General features: G+C 48.1%; 1 protein-coding gene across 3 annotated transcripts in view; it reads right to left on the reverse strand.

The window, feature by feature from the left end:
• Positions 1–359: 359 nt before the first annotated feature.
• Positions 360–25,595, reverse strand: part of LOC110500006 (calcium-independent phospholipase A2-gamma) — a 37,246-nt gene continuing 12,010 nt past the window's right edge. For all 3 annotated transcript variants that reach the window (XM_090212900.1, XM_036959407.2, XM_036959412.2), the window contains 5 exons: positions 24,953–25,124; positions 24,658–24,715; positions 23,747–23,941; positions 5,762–5,957; positions 360–790 (listed from right to left, as the gene is read on the reverse strand). In XM_090212900.1, coding sequence (XP_090069026.1) covers positions 513–790; positions 5,762–5,957; positions 23,747–23,941; positions 24,658–24,715; positions 24,953–25,124 — 899 coding nt within the window. In that variant the 3' untranslated portion in view covers positions 360–512. The remainder of the gene's footprint in view (positions 791–5,761; positions 5,958–23,746; positions 23,942–24,657; positions 24,716–24,952; positions 25,125–25,595) is intronic.

The following is a 25,595-nucleotide window of genomic DNA, read 5'->3' on the forward strand; positions in this document are numbered from 1 at the left end:
CTCTCTCCCCCTCCCCCCCAAGTGTTGCCAGACCTCTCTCTCCCCCTCCACTCCAAGTGTTGCCAGACCCCTCTCTCTCCAAGTGCTGCCAGAGCATGCAAACAGTCACTGTCAAATGGGTGCAGTAACACGTAAATGGGTGCAGTAACACGCAAATGGGTGCAGTAACACGCAAATGGGTGCAGTAACACGCAAATGGGTGCAGTAACACGCAAATGGGTGCAGTAACACGCAAATGGGTGCAGTAACACGCAAATGGGTGCAGTAACACGTAAATAGGTGCAGTAACACGTAAATGGGTGCAGTAACACGTAAATGGGTGCAGTAACACGTAAATGGGTGCAGTAAAAACACAACAGTAAACGTATTCTACCAATTTAAAATACACCGTCTACAACCACAGAGACTAACATATACAGTCTATTACTCTATGAATGGATTCAGTGTTAGGAGAGAGTCCAGTTTTAGGTGAAGTTAGTGTTGTGTGGTGGTGGAGCCTGGGACCTACTCCCCTACAGCTTGGAGTTGAAGATGGGAATACCATCGTACATGTCACGTTTGAGCTTGGCCCACTCAGTCAGCCTCTGGACGGTGGTCTTGTCCCTGGTGAGTATCCGGGCAGCTTTCTGCAGCTTCTCCTGGTTCCGGTCCAGATAGCGCAGGCCCTCGGCCTGCAGCAGGTTCAGCTTCTCACCACGGCTCTCATCCAGGGCGATGTCCTCGTTTATATAAGGGTTGAAGCGGAAGTACGAGTCAGGTGGAAGGAGGGCATCGAGCATGATGTGGACTTCTGATTGGGAGAATAGGGAGGGGGTGTGAAGGTTACACAAAAACACGAACGGGTCAAAATGGCACAAATACATCATCGTTGAATAACTATTTCTTAAAAATATCTTCCTCCAAGGGACAAGGTTAAGTCAAGTCCCAAAAACGTAAAGATAAATTGTGGGCTACAATGGAGTATCCCAAAACACAGAGTATACACACATAAATAAACAGTCTGTAGTTTGAGAGAGAGTCATGAGGGCAGAAACAGTCTAGATGTACCTGAAGGGACTTGTCCAATAGGAAACAGCGGGTCAGAGACATGAAAGTGAGGTTGAGGTTAGTGTTAGTTCAGGAGCTAAAACACTGGTTCTATTAACACTATTGTCAAACTACACACCTGGAGACTAAATTCTCACTACTTGTCTCAATAAGAACCCATTAAGTCTGTGGTTATAGTTAACACTGCAGCAGCTGTTCCCGACAATGTTACCTCACTCACGTCTCTGTGGGAATATGAGTCTCAGTTCGGGAGACGTCTGCCATTATAGTACATAACGGATTGAGTTGGACTCTGTTCAACACACTTTTCAGATGACATATCTGGAGGCTGTGTGGTGGATTCTGGGTCCCAACCAATGCTCTATATAATATCATTATCACCATTGTTGGAGGGATTGTTTTTAGTGTTCTCATTACAAAAAAACACTCCACCCTAGAGATATAGATCAAATAAAACTGCATTCACTCTGTTGTATCAGTGGTGAAACAGATGAGTGCTGTGTCTCTCTGTGTTGTATCAGTGGTGAAACAGATGAGTACTGTGTCTGTGTTGTATCAGTGGTGAAACAGATGAGTGCTGTGTCTCTGTGTTGTATCAGTGGTGAAACAGATGAGTGCTGTGTCTCTCTGTGTTGTATCAGTGGTGAAACAGATGAGTACTGTGTCTGTGTTGTATCAGTGGTGAAACAGATGAGTGCTGTGTCTCTGTGTTGTATCAGTGGTGAAACAGATGAGTGCTGTGTCTCTGTGTTGTATCAGTGGTGAAACAGATGAGTGCTGTGTCTCACAGATGAGTACTGTGTCTCTGTGTTGTATCAGTGGTGAAACAGATGAGTACTGTGTCTCTGTGTTGTATCAGTGGTGAAACAGATGAGTGCTGTGTCTGTGTTGTATCAGCAGTGAAACAGATGAGTACTGTGTCTCTGTGTTGTATCAGTGGTGAAACAGATGAGTACTGTGTCTGTGTTGTATCAGTGGTGAAACAGATGAGTGCTGTGTCTCTCTGTGTTGTATCAGTGGTGAAACAGATGAGTACTGTGTCTGTGTGTTGTATCAGTGGTGAAACAGATGATGTGTGTTGTATCAGTGGTGAAACAGATGAGTGCTGTGTCTCTCTGGGTTGTATCAGTAGTGAAACAGATGAGTGCTGTGTCTCTCTGTGTTGTATCAGTAGTGAAACAGATGAGTGCTGTGTCTCTCTGGGTTGTATCAGTAGTGTAACAGATGAGTGCTGTGTCTGTGTTGTATCAGCAGTGAAACAGATGAGTACTGTGTCTCTCTGTGTTGTATCAGTGGTGAAACAGATGAGTGCTGTGTCTCTCTGGGTTGTATCAGTAGTGTAACAGAGGAGTGCTGTGTCTGTGTTGTATCAGCAGTGAAACAGATGAGTACTGTGTCTGTGTGTTGTATCAGTGGTGTAACAGATGAGTGCTGTGTCTCTCTGTGTTGTATCAGTGGTGAAACAGATGAGTGCTGTGTCTCTGTGTGTTGTATCAGTGGTGAAACAGATGAGTGCTGTGTCTCTCTGTTGTAGTAGTGAAACAGATGAGTGCTGTGTCTCTCTGTGTTGTATCAGTGGTGAAACAGATGAGTGCTGTGTCTCTCTGTGTTGTATCAGTGGTGAAACAGATGAGTGCTGTGTCTCTGTGTGTGGTATCAGTAGTGTAACAGATGAGTGCTGTGTCTCTCTGTGTTGTATCAGTGGTGAAACAGATGAGTGCTGTGTCTCTGTGTGTTGTATCAGTGGTGTAACAGATGAGTGCTGTGTCTCTGTGTTGTATCAGTGGTGAAACAGATGAGTGCTGTGTCTCACAGATGAGTGCTGTGTCTCTCTGTGTTGTATCAGTGGTGTAACAGATGAGTGCTGTCTCTCTGTGTTGTATCAGTGGTGAAACAGATGAGTGCTGTGTCTGTGTTGTATCAGCAGTGAAACAGATGAGTACTGTGTCTCTCTGTGTTGTATCAGTGGTGAAACAGATGAGTGCTGTGTCTCACAGATGAGTGCTGTGTCTCTCTGTGTTGTATCAGTAGTGTAACAGATGAGTGCTGTGTCTCTCTGTGTTGTATCAGCAGTGAAACAGATGAGTACTGTGTCTCTCTGTGTTGTATCAGTAGTGTAACAGATGAGTGCTGTGTCTCTCTGTGTTGTATCAGTAGTGTAACAGATGAGTGCTGTGTCTCTCTGTGTTGTATCAGCAGTGAAACAGATGAGTACTGTGTCTCTCTGTGTTGTATCAGTAGTGTAACAGATGAGTGCTGTGTCTCTCTGGGTTGTATCAGTAGTGTAACAGAGGAGTGCTGTGTCTGTGTTGTATCAGCAGTGAAACAGATGAGTACTGTGTCTGTGTGTTGTATCAGTGGTGAAACAGATGAGTGCTGTGTCTCTCTGTGTTGTATCAGTGGTGAAACAGATGAGTGCTGTGTCTCTGTGTGTTGTATCAGTGGTGAAACAGATGAGTGCTGTGTCTGTGTGTTGTATCAGTGGTGAAACAGATGAGTGCTGTGTCTCTCTGTGTTGTATCAGTGGTGAAACAGATGAGTGCTGTGTCTCTGTGTGTTGTATCAGTGGTGAAACAGATGAGTGCTGTGTCTCTCTGTGTTGTATCAGTGGTGAAACAGATGAGTGCTGTGTCTCTGTGTTGTATCAGTGGTGAAACAGATGAGTGCTGTGTATCTCTGTTGTAGTAGTGAAACAGATGAGTGCTGTGTCTCTCTGTGTTGTATCAGTGGTGAAACAGATGAGTGCTGTGTCTCTCTGTTGTAGTAGTGAAACAGATGAGTGCTGTGTCACTCTGTGTTGTATCAGTAGTGTAACAGATGAGTGCTGTGTCTCTCTGTGTTGTATCAGTGGTGAAACAGATGAGTGCTGTGTCTCTCTGTGTTGTATCAGTGGTGAAACAGATGAGTGCTGTGTCTCTGTGTGTTGTATCAGTGGTGAAACAGATGAGTGCTGTGTCTCTCTGTTGTAGTAGTGAAACAGATGAGTGCTGTGTCTCTCTGTGTTGTATCAGTGGTGAAACAGATGAGTGCTGTGTCTCTCTGTTGTAGTAGTGAAACAGATGAGTGCTGTGTCACTCTGTGTTGTATCAGTAGTGTAACAGATGAGTGCTGTGTCTCTCTGTGTTGTATCAGTGGTGAAACAGTTGAGTGCTGTGTCTCTGTGTGTTGTATCAGTGGTGAAACAGATGAGTGCTGTGTCTCTCTGTGTTGTATCAGTGGTGAAACAGATGAGTGCTGTGTCTCTGTGTGTTGTATCAGTGGTGAAACAGATGAGTGCTGTGTCTCTCTGTTGTAGTAGTGAAACAGATGAGTGCTGTGTCTCTCTGTGTTGTATCAGTGGTGAAACAGATGAGTGCTGTGTCTCTCTGTGTTGTATCAGTGGTGAAACAGATGAGTGCTGTGTCTCTCTGTGTTGTATCAGTGGTGAAACAGATGAGTACTGTGTCTCTGTGTTGTATCAGTGGTGAAACAGATGAGTGCTGTGTCTCTGTGTGTGGTATCAGTAGTGTAACAGATGAGTGCTGTCTCTCTGTGTTGTATCAGTGGTGAAACAGATGAGTGCTGTGTCTCTGTGTTGTATCAGTGGTGAAACAGATGAGTGCTGTGTCTCACAGATGAGTGCTGTGTCTCTCTGTGTTGTATCAGTGGTGTAACAGATGAGTGCTGTCTCTCTGTGTTGTATCAGTGGTGAAACAGATGAGTGCTGTGTCTCTCTGTGTTGTATCAGTGGTGAAACAGATGAGTGCTGTGTCTCTGTGTTGTATCAGTGGTGAAACAGATGAGTGCTGTGTCTCTCTGTGTTGTATCAGTGGTGAAACAGATGAGTGCTGTGTCTCTGTGTTGTATCAGTGGTGAAACAGATGAGTGCTGTGTCTCTGTGTGTGGTGCTCCTGTAGTTTGGGATGAATCTTTCCCTCTCTACACCCATCTCCCCTTTCAGAGGGGTTATTTATAACCAGCAGATTGACACGCTTAAAAGCCTGTTTTCCTCTTCAAAAACACTCTCCCCTATAGCACCACGACACTCACTGAGACCACCTCACCCCTCTCAGTGTGTAACAGTGTAGCTTTCAGGCTGTGTTGGTGTGTACAGAGATAAGGTGTGTACATAGATAAGGTGTGTACAGAGATAAGGTGTGTACAGAGATAAGGTGTGTACAGAGATAAGGTGTGTACAGAGATAAGGTGTGTACAGAGATAAGGTGTGTACACTTGATGTGAAGTAGACCTGAAGTCATGCAGGGGCTGTGTGGGCATGCCTGTTTTACTGGGCCCCCCCGAGTGGCGCAGTGGTCTAAAGGCACTGCATCTCATTGCAAGAGGTGTCACTACAGTCCCTGGTTCGAATCCAGGCTGTATCACATCCGGCCGTGATTGGGAGTCCCATGGCCCAGCGTCGTCCCGGGTTTGACCGTCAATGTAAATAAGAATTTGTTCTTAACTGACTTGCCTGGTTAAATAAAATACCTTCATCTCATCCTTACTAGGAAATGTGTTGAGATTAGAACATTATTGTTATTTTACAGCTGCTTGTTACTTTATTATTTTTCCTATTTTACATTTTTAAACTTAATTGTTGGTTAGGGGCTTGTAAGTCAGCATTTCACATTTCACATTTCACTGTTGTATTCGGTGCATGTGACTTATAGAATTTGTATTGCTGAAGTGATGCAGAGATGTATATCAGAGGGTACATGGACCCACCCAGACGTACCCTCTGTGTCGGTGGCAGAGCTGATGACGTTGGTGAGCTTGGTCTTGAGGCTGGTGTACGTGGTGTTGTTTTTGCCAGCTGTCTCCACGCGGCCCGTACCCAGTGACACCACACACTGGACCGGCGTATTGGGCCACAGGCATTTACACTCATGGATGGCCAACGCTGTGGGGTTGTTGATGAGGAGACCTCCATCCTGGAGACAGAGAGAGAACGAACTATTATGATCCTGCTATTGCTATGCCCATTTGGGGCTCCCGAGTGGCACAGTGGTCTAAGGCACTGCATCTCAGTGCTTGAGGCATCACTACAGACACCCTGGTTCGAATCCAGGCTGTATCACAACCGGCCGTGATTGGGAGTCCCATAGGGCGGCGCACAATTGGCCCAACGTCGTCTGGGTTTGGCCGCCATTGTAAATAAGAATTTGTTCTTAACTGACTTGACTAGTTAAATAAAAGTTAAAACATTTAAATAATAATAATAATACACAATATAGATTTTAAAAACAGTTATGTATCATTTAGTATTTAAAAGATTTCTTTGCTTGTTGCAGTTTGGAAAGTAGGAAAAGCCAAAACGTCAGCTGTTAAATCATTTATGAAAATCTGTGGAAAGAATGATGTAGTTTCACACGTACAGGACACAGACACGCGTACAGGACACAGACACGCGTACAGGACACAGACACGCGTACAGGACACAGACACACGTACAGGACACAGACACACGGCTGTATCTTTTCTCTTCCCTTCTGTCTGACTGGCTTTGATATCAAACAGCCACCCAGGAGCAATGGGAGTGTATGGTCTGAGGGGTGTTGAATATGCATGAGGCTGTGGGGCCTCGGGTTGGCTACAGGATCAAACACAGAGGGGCCAGCCCTCATTAGGGAGGCCAGGCTGGGGGGTGGGAGCTCTGGGGCCCGGAGTGTCTAGCTAGAAAGTCTCTGGGGGAAGATTTTAGTGTGTGTGCGCATGGGGAGGGGCAGTCAGACTGTCCGGGTGGGGGAGGGGCCCTCTCCCATCACTATATCCCTCCTGTACATGAGATATTTCTGAACTTCATTTTCAATAAATACCTAATCGTTTGCAAAAACATGTTTCACTGTAATTTTGGGGTATTGTGTATAGGTAGATGGGTGAGAAAATTATGTATTTAATACATTTTGAATTCAGGTTTAACAAGACAATGTGGAATAAATCCAAGGGATGTGAATACTTTTTGAAAGCAGTGCAAGTTTCAACTAGAAGATTAATAAGTGTATTCCTACGAAGAAGATCACTTAAACATTGTGAAAATAAGGCAAGCCTTCCTGGACTATAATACCAGTCAAAAGTTTGGACACACCTACTCATTCAAGGGTTATTTTCAACATTGTAGAATAATAGTGAAGACATCAAAACTATTAACACATATGGAATCATCTATTAAGCAAAAGTGTTAAATATATTTGAGGTTCTTCAAAGTAGCCACCCTTTGCCTTGATGACAGCTTTGAAAACTCTTGGCACTCTTTCAACCAGCTTCACCTGGAATGCTTTTCCAACATTCTTGGAGGAGCTCCCACATATGCTGAGCACCTGTTGGCTGCTTTTCCTTCACTCTGCGGTCCATGTCATCCCAAACCATCTCAATTGGGTTGAGGCCAGGTGATTGTGGAGGCCAGGTCATCTGATGCAGCACTCCATTCTCCTTCTTGGTCAAATAGCCCTTACACAGCCTGGCAGTGTACTGGGTCATTGTCCTGTTGAAAAACAAAAGATAGTGGGACTAAGTGCAAACCAGATGGGATGGCATATGGCTGCAGAATGCTGTGGTAGCCATGCTGGTTAAGTGTGCCTTGAATTCTAAATAAAATCCCTGACAGTGTCACCAGCAAAGCACCCCCACACCTCCGACTCCATGCTTCACGGTGGGAACCGCACGAGCAGAGATCCTCTGTTGACCCACACTACGTCTCACAAAGACAAGTGGTTGGAACCAAAAATAAATGATTATTTTTTAACATTTTGACTCATCAGACCAAAAGGACAGATTTCCACCAGTCTAATGTCCATTGCTTGTGTTTCTTGGCCCAAGCAAGTTTGTTATTATTATTGGGGTCCTTTAGTAGTGGTTTCTTTGAAGCAATTCAACCATGAAGGCCTGATTCAAACAGTCTCCTCTGAACAGTTGATGTTGAGATGTGTCTATTTCTTGAACTCCGAAGCATTTATTTGGGCTGCAATTTCTGAGGCTGGTAACTCTAATGAACTTATCCTCCGCAGCAGAGGTAACTCTGGGTCTTCCATTCCTGTGGCGGTCCTCATGAAAACCAGGGCTTGATGGTTTTTGCAACTGCACTTGAATAAGTTCTTTCACTTTCAAAGTTCTTGAAATGTTCTTCATTGACTGACCTTCATGTCTTAAAGTAATGATGGACTGTCGTTTCTCTTTGCTTATTTGAGCTATTCTTGCCATAATATAGACTTGGTCTTTTACCAAATAGGGCAATCTTCTGTATACCATCCCTACCTTGTCACAACAAAACTGATTGGCTCAAATGGATTAAGGAAAGAAATTCCAAAAATTAACTTAACATGTCACACCTGTTAATTGAAATGCATTCCGGGTGACTACCTCATGAAGCTGGTTGAGAGAATGCCAAGAGTGTGCAAAACTCAAAGCAAAGTGCGGCTACATTGTGTCACGGTCGTCCTCCTCTTCGTCTGAAGAGGAGAGGCGAGATGGATCAGAGGACCAATATGCGGCGTGGTAAGTGTCCATGGTAAATCTTTAATAACGAAAGACTGAACACTATACAAGAGAGTAACAAAAACAATAACCCAAATTCGACCGTGAAGCTACAAAATGAGACCTGTGCTAAAACAAGCCATCAACATAGACAATCACCCACAAACAAACAGTGCAACCCAGGCTACCTAAGTATGATTCTCAATCAGAGACAACTAATGACACCTGCCTCTGATTGAGAACCATACTAGGCCGAAAACATAGAACTGCCCCAAAACATAGAAAAACAAACATAGACTGCCCACCCAACTCACGCCCTGACCACACTACATAAATACAAAACAGAAATAAAGGTCAGAACGTGACAGTACCCCCCCCCAAAGGTGCGGACTCCGGCCGCAAAACCTTGACCTATAGGGGAGGGTCTGGGTGGGCGTCTGTCCGCGGTGGCGGCTCTGGCGCGGGACGCGGACCCCACCTCATCATTGTCTTAGTCCGCCTTATTGTCCGCCTCCGTGGCTTTCTCAGCATGACCACCCCTCTCAATGACCCCACTGGACAGAGGGACAGCTGCTCGGGACAGAGGGACAGCTGCTCGGGACAGAGAGACAGCTGCTCGGGACAGAGAGACAGCTGCTCGGGACAGAGAGACAGCTGCTCGGGACAGAGAGACAGCTGCTCGGGACAGAGAGACAGCTGCTCGGGACAGAGAGACAGCTGCTCGGGACAGAGAGACAGCTGCTCTGGGCAGAGGGGCTCCGGCAGCGGCGCCGGACAGGCGGGAGGCTCCGGCAGAGGCGCCGGACAGGCGGGAGGCTCCGGCAGCGGCGCCGGACAGGCGGGAGGCTCCGGCAGCGGCGCCGGACAGGCGGGAGGCTCCGGCAGCGGCGCCGGACAGGCGGGAGGCTCCGGCAGCGGCGCCGGACAGGCGGGAGGCTCCGGCAGCGGCGCCGGACAGGCGGGAGGCTCCGGCAGCGGCGCCGGACAGGCGGGAGGCTCCGGCAGCGGCGCCGGACAGGCGGGAGGCTCCGGCAGCGGCGCCGGACAGGCGGGAGGCTCCGGCAGCGGCGCCGGACAGGCGGGAGACTCCGGCAGCGGCGCCGGACAGGCGGGAGACTCCGGCAGCGGCGCCGGACAGGCGGGAGACTCCGGCAGCGGCGCCGGACAGGCGGGAGACTCCGGCAGCGGCGCCGGACAGGCGGGAGACTCCGGCAGCGGCGCCGGACAGGCGGGAGACTCCGGCAGCGGCGCCGGACAGGCGGGAGACTCCGGCAGCGGCGCCGGACAGGCGGGAGACTCCGGCAGCGGCGCCGGACAGGCGGGAGACTCCGGCAGCGGCGCCGGACAGGCGGGAGACTCCGGCAGCGGCGCCGGACAGGCGGGAGACTCCGGCAGCGGCGCCGGACAGGCGGGAGACTCCGGCAGCGGCGCCGGACAGGCGGGAGACTCCGGCAGCGGCGCCGGACAGGCGGGAGACTCCGGCAGCGGCGCCGGACAGGCGGGAGACTCCGGCAGCGGCGCCGGACAGGCGGGAGACTCCGGCAGCGGCGCCGGACAGGCGGGAGACTCCGGCAGCGGCGCCGGACAGGCGGGAGACTCCGGCAGCGGCGCCGGACAGGCGGGAGACTCCGGCAGCGGCGCCGGACAGGCGGGAGACTCCGGCAGCGGCGCCGGACAGGCGGGAGACTCCGGCAGCGGCGCCGGACAGGCGGGAGACTCCGGCAGCGGCGCCGGACAGGCGGGAGACTCCGGCAGCGGCGCCGGACAGGCGGGAGACTCCGGCAGCGGCGCCGGACAGGCGGGAGACTCCGGCAGCGGCGCCGGACAGGCGGGAGACTCCGGCAGCGGCGCCGGACAGGCGGGAGACTCCGGCAGCGGCGCCGGACAGGCGGGAGACTCCGGCAGCGGCGCCGGACAGGCGGGAGACTCCGGCAGCGGCGCCGGACAGGCGGGAGACTCCGGCAGCGGCGCCGGACAGGCGGGAGACTCCGGCAGCGGCGCCGGACAGGCGGGAGACTCCGGCAGCGGCGCCGGACAGGCGGGAGACTCCGGCAGCGGCGCCGGACAGGCGGGAGACTCCGGCAGGGAGGAGACAGAGAGACAGCCTGGTGCGTGGGGCTGCCACAGGTACCACCAGGCTGGGGAGCCCTTCAGGAGGCTTGGGGTTAGGAGGAGGCACCTGAAGGACCGGGCTGTGGGGGAGCACTGGAGCTCTGGTGCGCAACCTTGGCACCACCTCCCCAGGCTGGATAACCACTCTAGCCCGGACCGTCCAGAGTGCAGGCACAGGTTGAACCGGGCTGTGGGTAAGCACGGGAGATCTAGTGCTTACTACACGCACCTCTCCCTTCGGCTCCATTCCCACATTCGCCCGGCACGAGCGGAGCGCAGGCAGAGGACGCACTGCACCCTCCCAGCGCCCCGGAGACACAGCACGCAGAGCCGGCGCAGGATACCCTGGACCAAAACTGCGTACCGGCGACCAGACCCGCTGAGCAGGCACCATACGCCCTGGCTCGATGCCCGCACTCACATGACACTCTCGGGGGGCTGTCCTATAGCGCACCGGGCTATGGACACGTACTGGCGACACCGTGCGCTTAACCGCATAACACGGTGCCTGCCCAGTATCGCGCTGCTTATAATAAGCACGAGGGGTGAGCGCAGGTCTGCTACCTGGCTTAGCTCCACCCCTCGTGTGCCCCCCCCCAAAAAAAATTTGGGGCTGTCTCTCGTACCTGTCGCACTGCCGTGCTGCCTCCTCATATCGCCGCCGCTCAGCTTTCGCTGCCTCCAGCTCTGCTTTGGGGCGGCGATATTCCCCAGCCTGTGCCCAGGGTCCCTCTCCGTTCAGTATCTCCTCCCATGTCCAGGAGTCCCGTGATACCGGCCGCTGTTGTTGTTGCTGCTGCTGCTGCTGTCGTCGCTGTTTTCTACCACGCCGCTTGGTCCTTGGTTGGTGGGTGATTCTGTCACGGTCGTCCTCCTCTTCGTCTGAAGAGGAGAGGCGAGATGGATCAGAGGACCAATATGCGGCGTGGTAAGTGTCCATGGTAAATCTTTAATAACGAAAGACTGAACACTATACAAGAGAGTAACAAAAACAATAACCCAAATTCGACCGTGAAGCTACAAAATGAGACCTGTGCTAAAACAAGCCATCAACATAGACAATCACCCACAAACAAACAGTGCAACCCAGGCTACCTAAGTATGATTCTCAATCAGAGACAACTAATGACACCTGCCTCTGATTGAGAACCATACTAGGCCGAAAACATAGAACTGCCCCAAAACATAGAAAAACAAACATAGACTGCCCACCCAACTCACGCCCTGACCACACTACATAAATACAAAACAGAAATAAAGGTCAGAACGTGACACATTGAAGGATCTCAAATATAAAAAAATAAAAAAAATATATATATATATATATATATATATTTTTTTTTACACATGATTTCATAGTTTTGATGTCTTCACTATTATTCTACAATGTAGAACGTAGTAATAAAGAAAAACCCTTGAATGAGGAGGTGTGTCCAAACTTTTGACTGGTGCTGTATATGGAAACACTTCCATTAGGGTTGGTGGATGTGGGCTTGCAGATCGATGTGTGTGCACGCTAGATGTACTCTTAAATGGGAGGAAATCAGGCTGCAGACAGAAGCACTAGACAAAGTCCACTGACCAACCGGACAAAACAACTCAGTGCTTTTATCATCACGTGACCCACTGAGTAACTCCATTGTCTTTAATTATGGTAGTGGCTTAGATGTGCCATGGCAGCTTCTTTTCCTTGATAGCTGGAGTGCCCAGATTTCAAATAGCACCGAGCACAATGCCTTCCACTCATAACCAGTGTGACACACAGTCTCCCAGTCAGCCGAGAGTAGAATCATCCTGAATGCCACAACGTGTCTCAATGACTCGCCACCTGTTAGGGGCATTTATAGACAAGAGTCGGCTCATTGAAGCACAGGCTGCATCCCGAATGAAAGCATATTCACTACATAGTTCACTCCTTTTGACCAGGGCCCAATAGGCCCTAGTCAAAAGTAGTGCACTATGTAGGGAAGTCTGTTTTTAAACACTGAAGAAGAGACTCCATGGTATTATTATTATTATTATTATTATTATTATTATACTGGATCTGGGTAGAAGACTGTTTCCAAAGACTGGTTTTGTTCACTGTGGGTGGCAGGTAGACTGGCAGGTAGGAGCGTTGGGCCAGTAGCCAAAAGGTTGCTGGATTGAATCCCAGAGCTGACAAGGTAAAAAAATAAAATAATAATCTGTCATTCTGACCCGGAGCAAGGCAGTTAAACCCACTGTTCCCTGAAGACGTGGATGTCAATTACAGTGTCAGACTTCTGATGCCATTGTATGCTTTGCAGCGCTGCTTGGAGTCTTTTCAGCTGTACACTCACGGTTTTTCTTTCCCAACTGATGCCAGTGCCACACCGAAGCGCTGCTTGAGATCTTTAGGGGGGGACTTTTCATCTGAGAACCATACTGGTAGGTCTTATACACTTGGACTGTTGCCATGTTCTCACAGAAAGGGTTTCTTCAGACCCGGGTGTATAATTTGGACGGGAGGGTTAAAGTTAGAAACAATTATTTACTTAGGGGCCAAACTGTGGCAAATGAGCTGGGCACACAGAAAGAGGCAACAGAAGCTGCCTGTCAAACTCAGCATGACGCAGGTCAAGGGTCACTTCCCTTCAGAGGGATTTAGAGCTGTAATGCAAGTCTCATTTTAATACCTCTATTCCGTAGCCAATGTCTGTATAGAAAGCAGCTCTTCCCACAGGTCAAAATGTCCTCCTTTGGGTGAAGGGTACAGCCCCTCTCTATTGAGGTGATTTGACAGAGTGTAACCCCGGTGCCAAAGGCTAAACTGCAATTGAAATATTGGAGAAAGGTTCAGGACGGCAGCTTAGCACCCCTTCAAAGTAGAACCCCCAGAATCAAAGGCAGAACAAGACAGAAAGGTGAAGCATGATGCAGAACTGCAAGCCAAAACATACTTACACTACATGACCAAAAGTATGTGGACACCTGCTTGAACATCTCGTTCCAAAATCATGGGCATTAATATGCAGTTGGTCCCCTTTGCTGCTATAACAGCCTCCTCTCTTCTGGGAAGGCTTTCCACTAGATGTTGGAACATTGCTGCTATAAACAGCCCCCACTCTTCTGGGAAGGCGTTCCACTAGATGTTGGAACATTTCTGCTATAACAGCCTCCACTCTTCTGGGAAAGCTTTCCACTAGATGTTGGAACATTTCTGCAGGGACTTGCTTCCATTCAGACACTGATGTTGGGCGATTAGGCCTGGCTCACAGTCGGCGTTGAAATTCTTCCCAAATGTGTTTGATGGGGTTGAGGTCAGGTTTTGTGCAGGCCAGTCAAGTTCTTCCACACTGATCGAGACAAACCATTTCTGTATGGACCTCGCTTTGAGCATTGGGGCATTGTCATGCTAAAACAGGAAAAGGCCTTCCCCAAACTATTGCCACACATTTGGAAGCACATAATCATCTAGAATGTTATTGTATGGGGTAGCATTTAGATTTAGCGTCACTGGAACTAAGGGGTCCACACCAAACTTCACAGTGGACATTATGTAGTGGGGAAGGTAGCGTTCCCCTGGCTTCCGCCAAACCCAGACTAGTCAGTCGAACTGCCAGATGGTGAAGCGTGATTCATCACTTCAGAGAACGCGTTTCCACTGCTCCAGAGTCCAATGGCGGCAAGCTTTACACCACTCCAGCCGATGCTTGGCATTGCACATGTTGATCTTAGGCTTGTGTGCGGCTGCTTGGCCATGGAAACCCATTTCATTAAGTTCCCAACGAACTGTTAATGTGCTGATGTTGCTTCCAGAGGCAGCTTGGAACTCGGTAGTGAGTGTTTCACTGAGGACAGACACACTACAGCACTCTGCGGTCCTGTTCTGTGAGATTGTGTGGTCTACCACTTTGTGGCTGAGCCATTGTTGCTCCTAGACGTTTCCACTTCACAATAATAGCACTTACAGTTGATCGGGGCAGCTCTAGCAGGAAAGAAATATGACAAACTGACTTGTTGGAAAGATGGCATCCTATGACGGTGCTAATGTTTGTCTATGGAGATTGCATGGCTGTGTGCTCGATTTTATACACCGGTCAGCAACGGGTGTGACTGAAATAGCCGATTCCAATCATTTGAATTCAATAATAAACATGGTTTTGTATATACAGTGTAATATGTATGCTGGTCTGGTGTTAAAAGATAGAGCTGTCCTCATTCTCCTCCTGGGGAAACATTCCTCCCCTGGGGTTGTTCCCTCTCCTTCAGCCAGTAATGGTTGATACACAAATCAGACTTGTTTTAGTCAGGCCACAATATTCCTACTAGCTAATAAGGCACTGCCTGCACCTGTGGGAGCATGTTTCACTGCTAAAATATTGGCGAATTAAACAGAATTAGCGTGTAAAAGAAGAAGTAGCAGAAATACGTTCCATTAAGAACACGAGACGGGATGAAAGGATAACTAAAATAAAATAAATAGCTACAATTTAAGGGACGGTTAGTTCCTACTTCCAATTAATTCTGCTGCCATTACTGCCAAGACTTGTTGGCTTATCTGCATTGTTCCACTAAGCCATTTTTAGGGGGGTGTGATTTAGATAGAACCCCATTCCCATCTAGCGTTGTGATCAGTAAAAGTCATTTCACGCATCAGCGTTTGTCAGCTCCTATTAGCAACTTCCTCCTCACAATCTCTCTCCATCCCTCCCTCCCTCTCTCTCTCCATCCCTCCCTCTCTCTCTCTCCATCCCTCCCTCTCTCTCTCTCCATCCCTCCCTCTCTCTCGCTCCATCCCTCCCTCTCGCTCCATCCCTCCCTCTCTCTCCATCCCTCCCTCTCTCTCGCTCCATCCCTCCCTCCCTCTCGCTCCATCCCTCCCTCTCTCTCCATCCCTCCCTCTCTCTCTCTCCATCCCTCCCTCTCTCTCTCTCCCTATCCCTCCCTCTCTCTCCCTATCCCTCCCCCTCTCTCTCTATCCCTCCCCCTCTCTCTCTCTATCCCTCCCCCTCTATCCCTCCCCCTCCCCATCCCTCTCTCCCTCCCTCTCTCTCTATCCCTCTCTCTCTATCCCTCCCTCTCTCTCTATCCCTCTCTCTATCCCTATCCCTCCCCCTCTCTCTCTCCCTATCCCTCCCTCTCTCTCTCCCTATCCCTCCCCCTCTCTCTCTCCCCCTATCCCTATCTCTCTCCCCCTCTAACTATCCCTCCCCCTATCTCTCTCTCAGCTATGCGCCAATAGCCCGTTGGGTGAGGGCCAAGATGAGTGGTCACAACACATGGGAAACTCTGGTCCAAAGAGCCGGGTCCAGTACATGTGTTCCATGCTGCATACACTCTCTTTTCAGCTGTTCTGGTCATTAGGAGCTGCTCTTAGAACGTCTGGTTGCGTCCCATAGGGCACTCTATTCCCTATATAGTGCCCTACATTTGACAAGGCTTGGCCAAGGGGTCGAAGGGGCTTTAGGCCGAGCTGGAGCCCAGTGCTGCTGCCTGGATTTACCCATAAGGCCTTTGGCACTGAAGCTTAAACACGGTTTAATTAGGGAGAGGTTACATAAATCATTATGGACCATTTGATGGATGCTACCCAGTGTGTGTTACAATAGCAGCTCTGTTTTCAGGAGCAGATCCTTCAGCCTCCATGGTCATATTCAGCTAGGCCCTCACGGATATACTGAATAAGGTTCAGCATGAGTCTTCCTGTTCAACTCAGGATGTTAAGCTCAAAACAGGTATAAAATCATGTTTACTATGCAATCAAGTGAATGAATCTGTCTGTTCTATTGATTAATTGTCCAGATAAAACCAGCTCTTAGCTATGTAATCACGTGTATATTGAACAAGGTTTGCTAAATCAAGGGTGTTTGTTGAAGCAGATGCACAACCTTAAATAATATCTATCCATCTGATCTCAAGTGAATAAAATCGGTCTGTTCAATGAATCAATTGTCCAGATAACAACTAATCCTTAGTCCCTTTCACCAACGAGGATGAGACAGACATACAATGGTGTTAGTGTGATGTCACCATCATCATCATCATCATCTAGGAATGAGTGGCCAAGTCAAACCAAAAAGGTCTCCATGCCACATTATGTAATTACGCAGCCTGGTTCTCCTATTTGACCTTTGACCTGAGAGAACAGAAGGGTCAGAATGAGGTCCAAGTCGTCATCCCACGAAGAAAATGGAGAGGGATGAAGTATTCATCTGTGTGAGACAGACACGGAGTGACAAATATGCCCTCAGGTTAGGAAAAGCAATCGAGTCTCTCTCCCACCCACCCACCCACCCGCCCGAGAGCACTGAATTATCCTCTCCTCCTGCTGTGACCTGACATGTGACAGCATCCTCTTAGGCAATAGGTCATATTTGGCTACCTCATATTCATATGGCACATTTTCACAGTCCATCATAATAAATAAAACAAAGTGATTTCCCAAGTCCATTAATCAGAAATGTCCAAGGGGAGATCAGTGGAAATACAGATCTAAGTGACTGAACTCACATATGAATGCATTAATACGTGATTGACGGACAGCCCACTTTACAACAGCGGGCTTCAATGCAGAGATTTCTATGAGCAAATCTCATTTCAGCCACTCCAGAGAGATGGCTGGTGCAGAGGTAGTACTGTGAGGGATAAGGGGGTTAGGGATGCAGAGAGTGATGGAGGGAGGCAGTACTGTGAGGGATAAGGGTTTAGGGATACAGAGAGTGATGGAGGGAGGCAGTACTGTGAGGGATAAGAGTTTAAGGATAGAGAGAGTGATGGAGGGAGGCAGTACTGTGAGGGATAAGGGTTTAGGGATACAGAGAGTGATGGAGGGAGGCAGTACTGTGAGGGATAAGGGTTTAAGGATAGAGAGAGTGATGGAGGGAGGCAGTACTGTGAGGGATAAGGGGGTTAGGGATACAGAGAGTGATTGCGGGAGACAGTACTGTGAGGGATAAGGGGGTTAGGGATACAGAGCGTGATGGAGGGAGGCAGTACTGTGAGGGATAAGGGTTTAGGGATACAGAGAGTGATGGAGGGAGGCAGTACTATGAGGGATAAGGGGGTTAGGGATATAGAGAGTGATGGAGGGAGGCAGGTTCTCACACAGCAGCCAGTCGATGTAGATCAGTAGACTGGCCTAATGCCTAAAGAAGTGTGCTAGCACAACCAGGTGGGTGGCGTAGTGTGTGTGTATCAGTGGAGGCTGCTGAGGGGAGGACGGCTCATTATAACGGCTGGAAAGGAGCTAATGGAATGGCACCAACACACAGAACCCATGAGTTTGATGTATTTGATACAATTCCACTTACTCCGCTCCATCCATTACCACGAGCCTGTCCTCCCCAGTTACGGTACCACCCACCTCCTGCAGTGTGTCTGAGACAGAGGAGACAGATGGGGAGAGAGTGGAATGTGTGCCTGTAGTAACAGAGTGACTGTGTGTCTGTAGTAACAGAGTGACTGTGTGTCTGTAGTAACAGAGGGACTGTGTGCCTGTAGTAAGAGAGTGACTGTGTGCCTGTAGTAACAGAGTGACTGTGTGTCTGTAGTAACAGAGTGACTGTGTGTCTGTAGTAACAGAGTGACTGTGTGTCTGTAGTAACAGAGTGACTGTGTGTCTGTAGTAACAGAGTGACTGTGTGCCTGTGTGTCTGTAGTAACAGAGTGACTGTGTGCCTGTGTGTCTGTAGTAACATAGTGAATGTGTGTCTGTAGTAACAGAGTGAATGGGTGTCTGTTAACAGAGTGACTGTGTGTCTGTTAACAGAGTGACTGTGTGTCTGTAGTAACAGAGTGACTGTGTGTCTGTAGTAACAGAGTGACTGTGTGTCTGTAGTAACAGAGTTACTGTGTGCCTGTGTGTCTGTAGTAACAGAGTGACTGTGTGTCTGTAGTAACAGAGTGACTGTGTCTGTAGTAACAGAGTGACTATGTGTCTGTAGTAACAGAGTGACTGTGTGTCTGTAGTAACAGAGTGACTGTGTGTCTGTAGTAACAGAGTGACTGTGTGTCTGTAGTAACAGAGTGACTGTGTGTCTGTAGTAACAGTGTGACTGTGTCTGTAGTAACAGAGTGACTGTGTGTCTGTAGTAACAGAGTGACTGTGTGTCTGTAGTAACAGAGTGACTGTGTGTCTGTAGTAACAGAGTGACTGTGTGTCTGTAGTAACAGAGTGACTGTGTGTCTGTAGTAACAGAGTGACTGTGTGTCTGTAGTAACAGAGTGACTGTGTGTCTGTAGTAACAGAGTGACTGTGTGTCTGTAGTAACAGAGTGACTGTGTGTCTGTAGTAACAGAGTGAATGTGTGTCTGTAGTAACAGAGTGAATGTGTGTCTGTAGTAACAGAGTGAATGTGTGTCTGTAGTAACAGAGTGACTGTGTGTCTGTAGTAACAGAGTGACTGTGTGTCTGTAGTAACAGAGTGACTGTGTGTCTGTAGTAACAGAGTGACTGTGTCTGTAGTAACAGAGTGATTGTGTGTCTGTAGTAACAGAGTGACTGTGTGTCTGTAGTAACAGAGTGACTGTGTGTCTGTAGTAACAGAGTGAATGTGTGTCTGTAGTAACAGAGTGAATGTGTGTCTGTAGTAACAGAGTGAATGTGTGTCTGTAGTAACAGAGTGAATGTGTGTCTGTAGTAACAGAGTGACTGTGTGTCTGTAGTAACAGAGTGACTGTGTGTCTGTAGTAACAGAGTGAATGTGTGAATACCAGGGAGACGGTGTCTCCAAGGGAATAGAGGGGTACAGGAGTTGGACAGTAGCCTGGTGGAAAAGCTCCATGTTCCTCCAGGGTTTAACACAGGAGGAGAGCTGGCCCTGAGGAGGAGAGGAGCAGACAGAGGCCAAAGCACTTATTTATCCTCAATCCCTCCTCCACTCCTCCCCTATCCCTCCTCCCCTCCTCCCCTATCCCTCCTCCCCTCCTCCTCTATTCCTCCCCTATCCCTCCTCCCCTATCCCTCCTCCACTCCTCCCCTATCCCTCTCCACTCCTCCCCTATCCCTCCTCCACTCCAACCCTATCCCTCCTCCACTCCAACCCTATCCCTCCTCCACTCCAACCCTATCCCTCCTCCCCTATCCCTCCTCCCCTATCCCTCCTCCACTCCAACCCTATCCCTCCTCCCCTATCCCTCCTCCCCTATCCCTCCTCCACTCCAACCCTATCCCTCCTCCCCTATCCCTCCTCCCCTATCCCTCCTCCCTGCCTGCCTGCCTCATCTATGGAGGCAGTACTGCAGTACAAGGCTGATAATAGCATCTCTTCTGGCCAATGACAACACAGAAAGAAAAAAACTACCAGGTTTACTAGCAATACTAGATAATAGCCTACATCTTCATCAATATTTCAGTAGTTCACTGGTACTTGAAGCAGGTGAAACCACATACTCAAAATATCTCTATCTTAAAGGGTTTTAACTGGACGTTTTCTAGCGCTTCCCTTAAACGCTTCATTCTTAGTTCTCATCCTCTCCTTTCCCATCCATGTGAGTGACAGTGGATGTATAGGCTAGAAGTGTTCATTCTGCCAGGCCGGTGAAGAGTCTTTCTGTTTAGGACAGCACCATGTGGGAGAGGAGATTGCCACACAAAAATGCCCCATAAAAATGCCCCATTCCTGCCCACCGACAAGGGAGATGTCATGGCTGATCATTCTTCAGTTCTCCATGCATGGCCTTCCCTGGCTGGCATCCTGGTATCCTTTGTCAACTTCTGAAGTCTTCTAGTTCTGTGGTCTTTCGCGGGATAATGGCAGCTTCAATGTGGCATGGCTCCTCCTTTCTTCTCTTCCTCCACCGGAGAGGCATTCTCTCTATGGCTGTAGTGTGTTGTGATGTAATAGCGCCGTAGCCACTGTTGTTTACCACAGTTCTAAAATCAGAATCCTGTCAGTTAGAGCTTAAAATGTCCACCATTCCAGGGCTGCGGAATCTGGATAGAAATTACAGCGCATTCAAAACAATCACGAAACGGTTGCTTGAGAATTCTAGAATTTCCCGGCGTTCATTCAGCACATGGCTGTTTTATGGCACTTTCGACACAAGGCGGCGATTGTTTCGGGGTTGAGAGGTAACGGAAGGGCGACCTATGACTCCCTCACTGGGGAATTCTGACATCACACACACACAGACGCCATGTTGTGCAGACTCTTCGACTTCAGAAAAACATCCACTCGACCAAAAGAAGGGTATCGGACTGCTGGTGGGCTTCTAAATATTGCTTATTGGACTGGAGAAATTATGAAAGATGATGGAATTGAGAAAATGTCATGATTTAATCTTACTCCAATGTAAATACACAACCTAATAACTTCACAACCACATGTATAACGGCAATGTTGGCTAATGTAATTAATCAAATTCACAGCTTAAACAATTTAAACATGTTAGATTTCAGTTTTTCTTCACAGCAGAAGTAGTGGAACGGATAACAAGACCTTGTTGAAACCCAGGTGTCGTTTTTACATTTTAAGGTGTCCCACTTTCCCAGCGAGCGGTGAGAGCTTTCCTCAGTTAGAAAGCACCTAGCAGAGACTTGACAAACATCTATAATGGAGGTTGTCTGCTTGCTTCTCCATTTTAACGAGGCTGATGTAGCAGTCAGACAGTGTGGGATGAGGACTATGTATATGTAGTGTGTGTGTGTGTCTCTGGGAAAGATGAGACCAGGAAGTAGCGAGGTCATCAACCATTCTATTTCATATCCCAGCCAGAGAGTTCCCCACTCACCTAGAGAACTTACAGTAATTCCAATTAAGAGTGTGGAAGCACGGGATTCCACCTTTGATGTAAAATGTGTGTGTGTGTGTTTCCTAAGCCAAAATGGGAGGATATTGCCAGGATTACATTATGAGATGTCAAGCCCAGGCAGACATGAAACCCCACACGTCATTCACCTGGGGTTGAAGAGAGACATGATCTGATGTCTCTAGGAGCCAGCCAGATGGGCTTACTGATGAATAAGCCCCATCCAGCACTGTGTGTGTGGGCGGAAGAGGGGATATAATATTATTGATCAGTAAAATAGCTGAGAGGAGTCAGGATGTAGGTATTTGCTGTTGCAGTGCTCTTCTCCTGTCTAATGGCATCCGTCTTTAGATGCCTATTTAGAATGGATATTGACGTTAAGTATCTCAGGCAGGCTTGCGTCTCAAACACCACCCTATTTCCTATGCACTACACTAATAGGACTCCGGTCAAAAGTAGTGCACTATTTAGGGGATAGGGTACCAAACCCTTAGTTTGACCGACTCTTCCTGCTCTCCATCTAAATGGACCTGTCTGGAAACGAACAAACACTGACGGGAGAGGGGTGGAGCTCCTCCATTTTACCGCGCTGATGGTTTCCACATTAAACCAGAACTCCTGAAGTGTGTTGAGGAGATTGGGATGATCCAGGATAATGTGAAGTAGAAACACACTGGAGGAAGGACATAAAAACACCCCAGTCATTTAAATACAGGCTGCTGCTGTGAAGGACACATCCTGACGTATTCTACCATGAATAATCCTGTTACAACGCCTACATCAACCCCCGTCCATACTGACCGTGTTAGAGCCTTGGTCCTGTATGACTCAGTTGGTGTGGGGGTAGCAACACCAAGGTTCTGGTGCAAATCACATTCACTATAAAACATTTATGCAGAAAACTTGCTGTGCTGTAGGCCTATGTCACTTTGCATTAAGTGGTATACATTATTTAAGTGGTAATGCCCGAGAAGCAGGTTTGGAGGATATATTGGCACAGGTGTTAGGCCCGAAACAAAGTCGAGCGCCGGCAAACCGTGACAGTACATCCTCCAAACACCGGCTGAGGGCATTATGACTTTTATACAATGGTTACCATATTGAAATAATGACTTCCATATTTTCATTAAAAACATTATTTTGGGGCCTCCCGGGTAACGCAGTGGACCAAGGCACGATGCAGTGCTAGCTGTGCCACCAGAGACTCTGGGTTCGAGCCCAACAACACAGCTAACACAACCCCTTCAAACTGAAGCTGGTAAGACTGAGAACTAGCTGCACTTCGTTTCACCGGTTTTCTTTGTGTGTTTCCATAAAAATTATGCTGATTCATGGTTTCGACTGGCTGAGTAAAGCTGTCTGCCATGTCCTGACTCCCAACATGTTCATTACTCTGGGACAGCTGGAGATCCAATTTCAATACTGAAACAATGTTGCAAATGTCGGAGAGACAGACAGCAAGGTTTATACAAATCTCCGCTGTTGAAGACTGTTGGTCTAACAGAAATGTGAGATAATGTCTAGATGTTTTTTATAGTGGACAACAACTAGTCTAAGAGAAATGCCAGATAATGTCTAGATGTATTTTATAGTGGAGATCAAGTTCATGAATTGCTTGGCTGGGCTGATGAGACAGTGGATTGCTCAGTCAGATGGAACAGAGTAAATAGGCATTTTAACATCATAGATTTAGCTGATGGTAACTTGTAGAATAGACACCGGCTGGAATGTGGTTTACAACCAATCAGCATTCAGGATTAGAACCACCCCTTGTATAATATATTAACACTAAGTAGTAAACTACACAGGCCGTCAGAGAGCTAAGTGCTGGATCCCTCTAACAGGCCGTCAGAGAGCTAAGTGCTGGATCCCTCTAACAGGCCGTCAGAGAGCTAAGTGCTGGATCCCTCTAACAGGCCGTCAGAGAGCTAAGTGCTGGATCCCTCTAACAGGCCGTCAGAGAGCTAAGTGCTGGATCCCTCTAACAGGCCGTCAGAGAGCTAAGTGCTGGATCCCTCTAACAGGCCGTCAGAGAACTAAGTGCTGGATCCCTCTAACAGGCCGTCAGAGAGCTAAGTGCTGGATCCCTCTAACAGGCCGTCAGAGAGCTAAGTGCTGGATCCCTCTAACAGGCCGTCAGAGAGCTAAGTGCTGGATCCCTCTAACAGGCCGTCAGAGAGCTAAGTGCTGGATCCCTCTAACAGGCCGTCAGAGAGCTAAGTGCTGGATCCCTCTAACAGGCCGTCAGAGAGCTAAGTGCTGGATCCCTCTAACTGGAGAGGATTAGTGAAAAGGATGTGGAATAGGGAAGGCAGACAGGAGAGAGAGAGAAAGCGAGGCCAGGGAAGATATGGAGTATTGGTGGCAGCTGTAGTGTAGAGCATTGTGAGGGGCAAAGCATTAGGGTTTCTAAAACTCGTCTTACCTGGTGAAGGTCGTGTCCCAGGGCAAACTCCTGGAAGTACCCTGGGGCAGCGGAGGACGCTCTGACGGCCTGCCACAGCTTGTGTTCACAGCCCCCCAGGTAGTGGGAGCGCACCCCTGGCTGAAGGTTATAGTTCCTGAACACATAGGCCTTCAGAGGAGTGCCCCTGTTCACGATGGTACTCACTGCTGCCATCTGGTGGTAAGAGGATACATGAGATAAAAAATATTTTTTTAAAAATCGCACTTGGCCCCATTTGATAAACTGCTGGTGATTTAAAAGGTCAATGTACATAACCATGAATTGAAGAAGAGTGGCATTAATAGACTGTGTTGCTGTATCCACTTAATCCCCACAAGAGATACAGGAAGGATGTCATATACATTAAATATGACAATAACATTAAAAACAGAACACATGTGACATGTAGTGACAACATTTAGAGCCATAAAGATACCTTAGAACACAGTAATGCTCTGAGGAGCCATTTAAATAGAATCTATACAACTGTTAGTCGTTACACAATCACATGTTATAAAAGCCTAATAACACCACAGACAAGCACGTATTCTGACACATACAGTGTAATCCTTACCAAACACCTCATCATTATTTCACTGCCTAGCCTCAGCCTGGCTGTCGTACATGGAACTAGTGAATGTGTGGATTCTGTGTCAGCCTAGCCACCGGAGCTGCAGCAGTGGGTGTGTGTGTGTGTGTGTGTGTGTGTGTGTGGTAGAAATGGTTCCAGCCAGCCAGTGAGACGATGGCCAGAGGCTTTCTCATTGACCTCATTATTAAGAGACGGAGGGACTTCCTTTTCAATGCTCCTCCCTCAGCAACCGTGAGGGTGTGTCTGTGTGTGTTTGCCAGCTCCACACTGTTAGTCACGCCATGTTAGAAAAACTCACCTTTGGGCATTTGGGGTTTCTTGATGTTTCCACCATCAGATCAGAGCCCATTTTTTCTCTGTGGGAGAAAATGAAAGGAGAGCTTAGTCTGGGGCTGTGTCTGTGTCTGAACAAGTTACTAGCCTTAAAATCCTTGCTTCCTCTACTGGTTTCCTCCATTCCCCTCAAAGCTCATTGGAGGAAGTCAGAGGAAAGGACCTTTGTTCATCTCCACCAATGAGCTTTGAGAGGAATTGATCTGCTGTGCTGTTCTTAATTCATGAAGTTAATCTATTCCATTATATTAAATACTAACTTGAGAATGTTCTCCCAGGTCTCGGAGTCGTAGAAGGCGTGGCTCCAGCCCATCTTGACGGTTCCCACGATGACGTTCTGCTTGAAGACGTCAGAACCCAGCTTCCTGTAGAGCACCTCACACTCATTTAGAGGGATCTGGAACACACCCAGCATGAAGCCCAGGATGGAACCTGACAGAGCGAGAACAGGAGGATATTCAGCCACACACGGAGGATGAAGAATGTACACTTTAAAAATTATTATTTGTTTGTTTGTTAGTCCAATAACACCAACATATTTTCATATTGAGACCTGAGGATAGACATGGAAAAACCCTACCCCCCGTTATAGACTATAAAACAACCCCTACCTTTTTTGTGAAGAATCAACAACAAGTGGGACACAATCATGAAGTGGAACGACATTTATTGGATATTTCAAACTTTTTTAACAAATCAAAAACTGAAAAATTGGGCGTGCAAAATTATTCAGCCCCTTTACTTTCAGTGCAGCAAACTCTCTCCAGAAGTTCAGTGAGGATCTCTGAATGATCCAATGTTGACCTAAATGACTAATGATGATAAATACAATCCACCTGTGTGTAATCAAGTCTCTGTATAAATGCACCTGCACTGTGATAGTCTCAGAGGTCCGTTAAAAGC

The sequence above is a fragment of the Oncorhynchus mykiss genome, chromosome 2 (assembly GCF_057628025.1).
Source record: "Oncorhynchus mykiss isolate SJ-2025 chromosome 2, ASM5762802v1, whole genome shotgun sequence".
Classification (NCBI taxonomy): domain Eukaryota; kingdom Metazoa; phylum Chordata; class Actinopteri; order Salmoniformes; family Salmonidae; genus Oncorhynchus; species Oncorhynchus mykiss.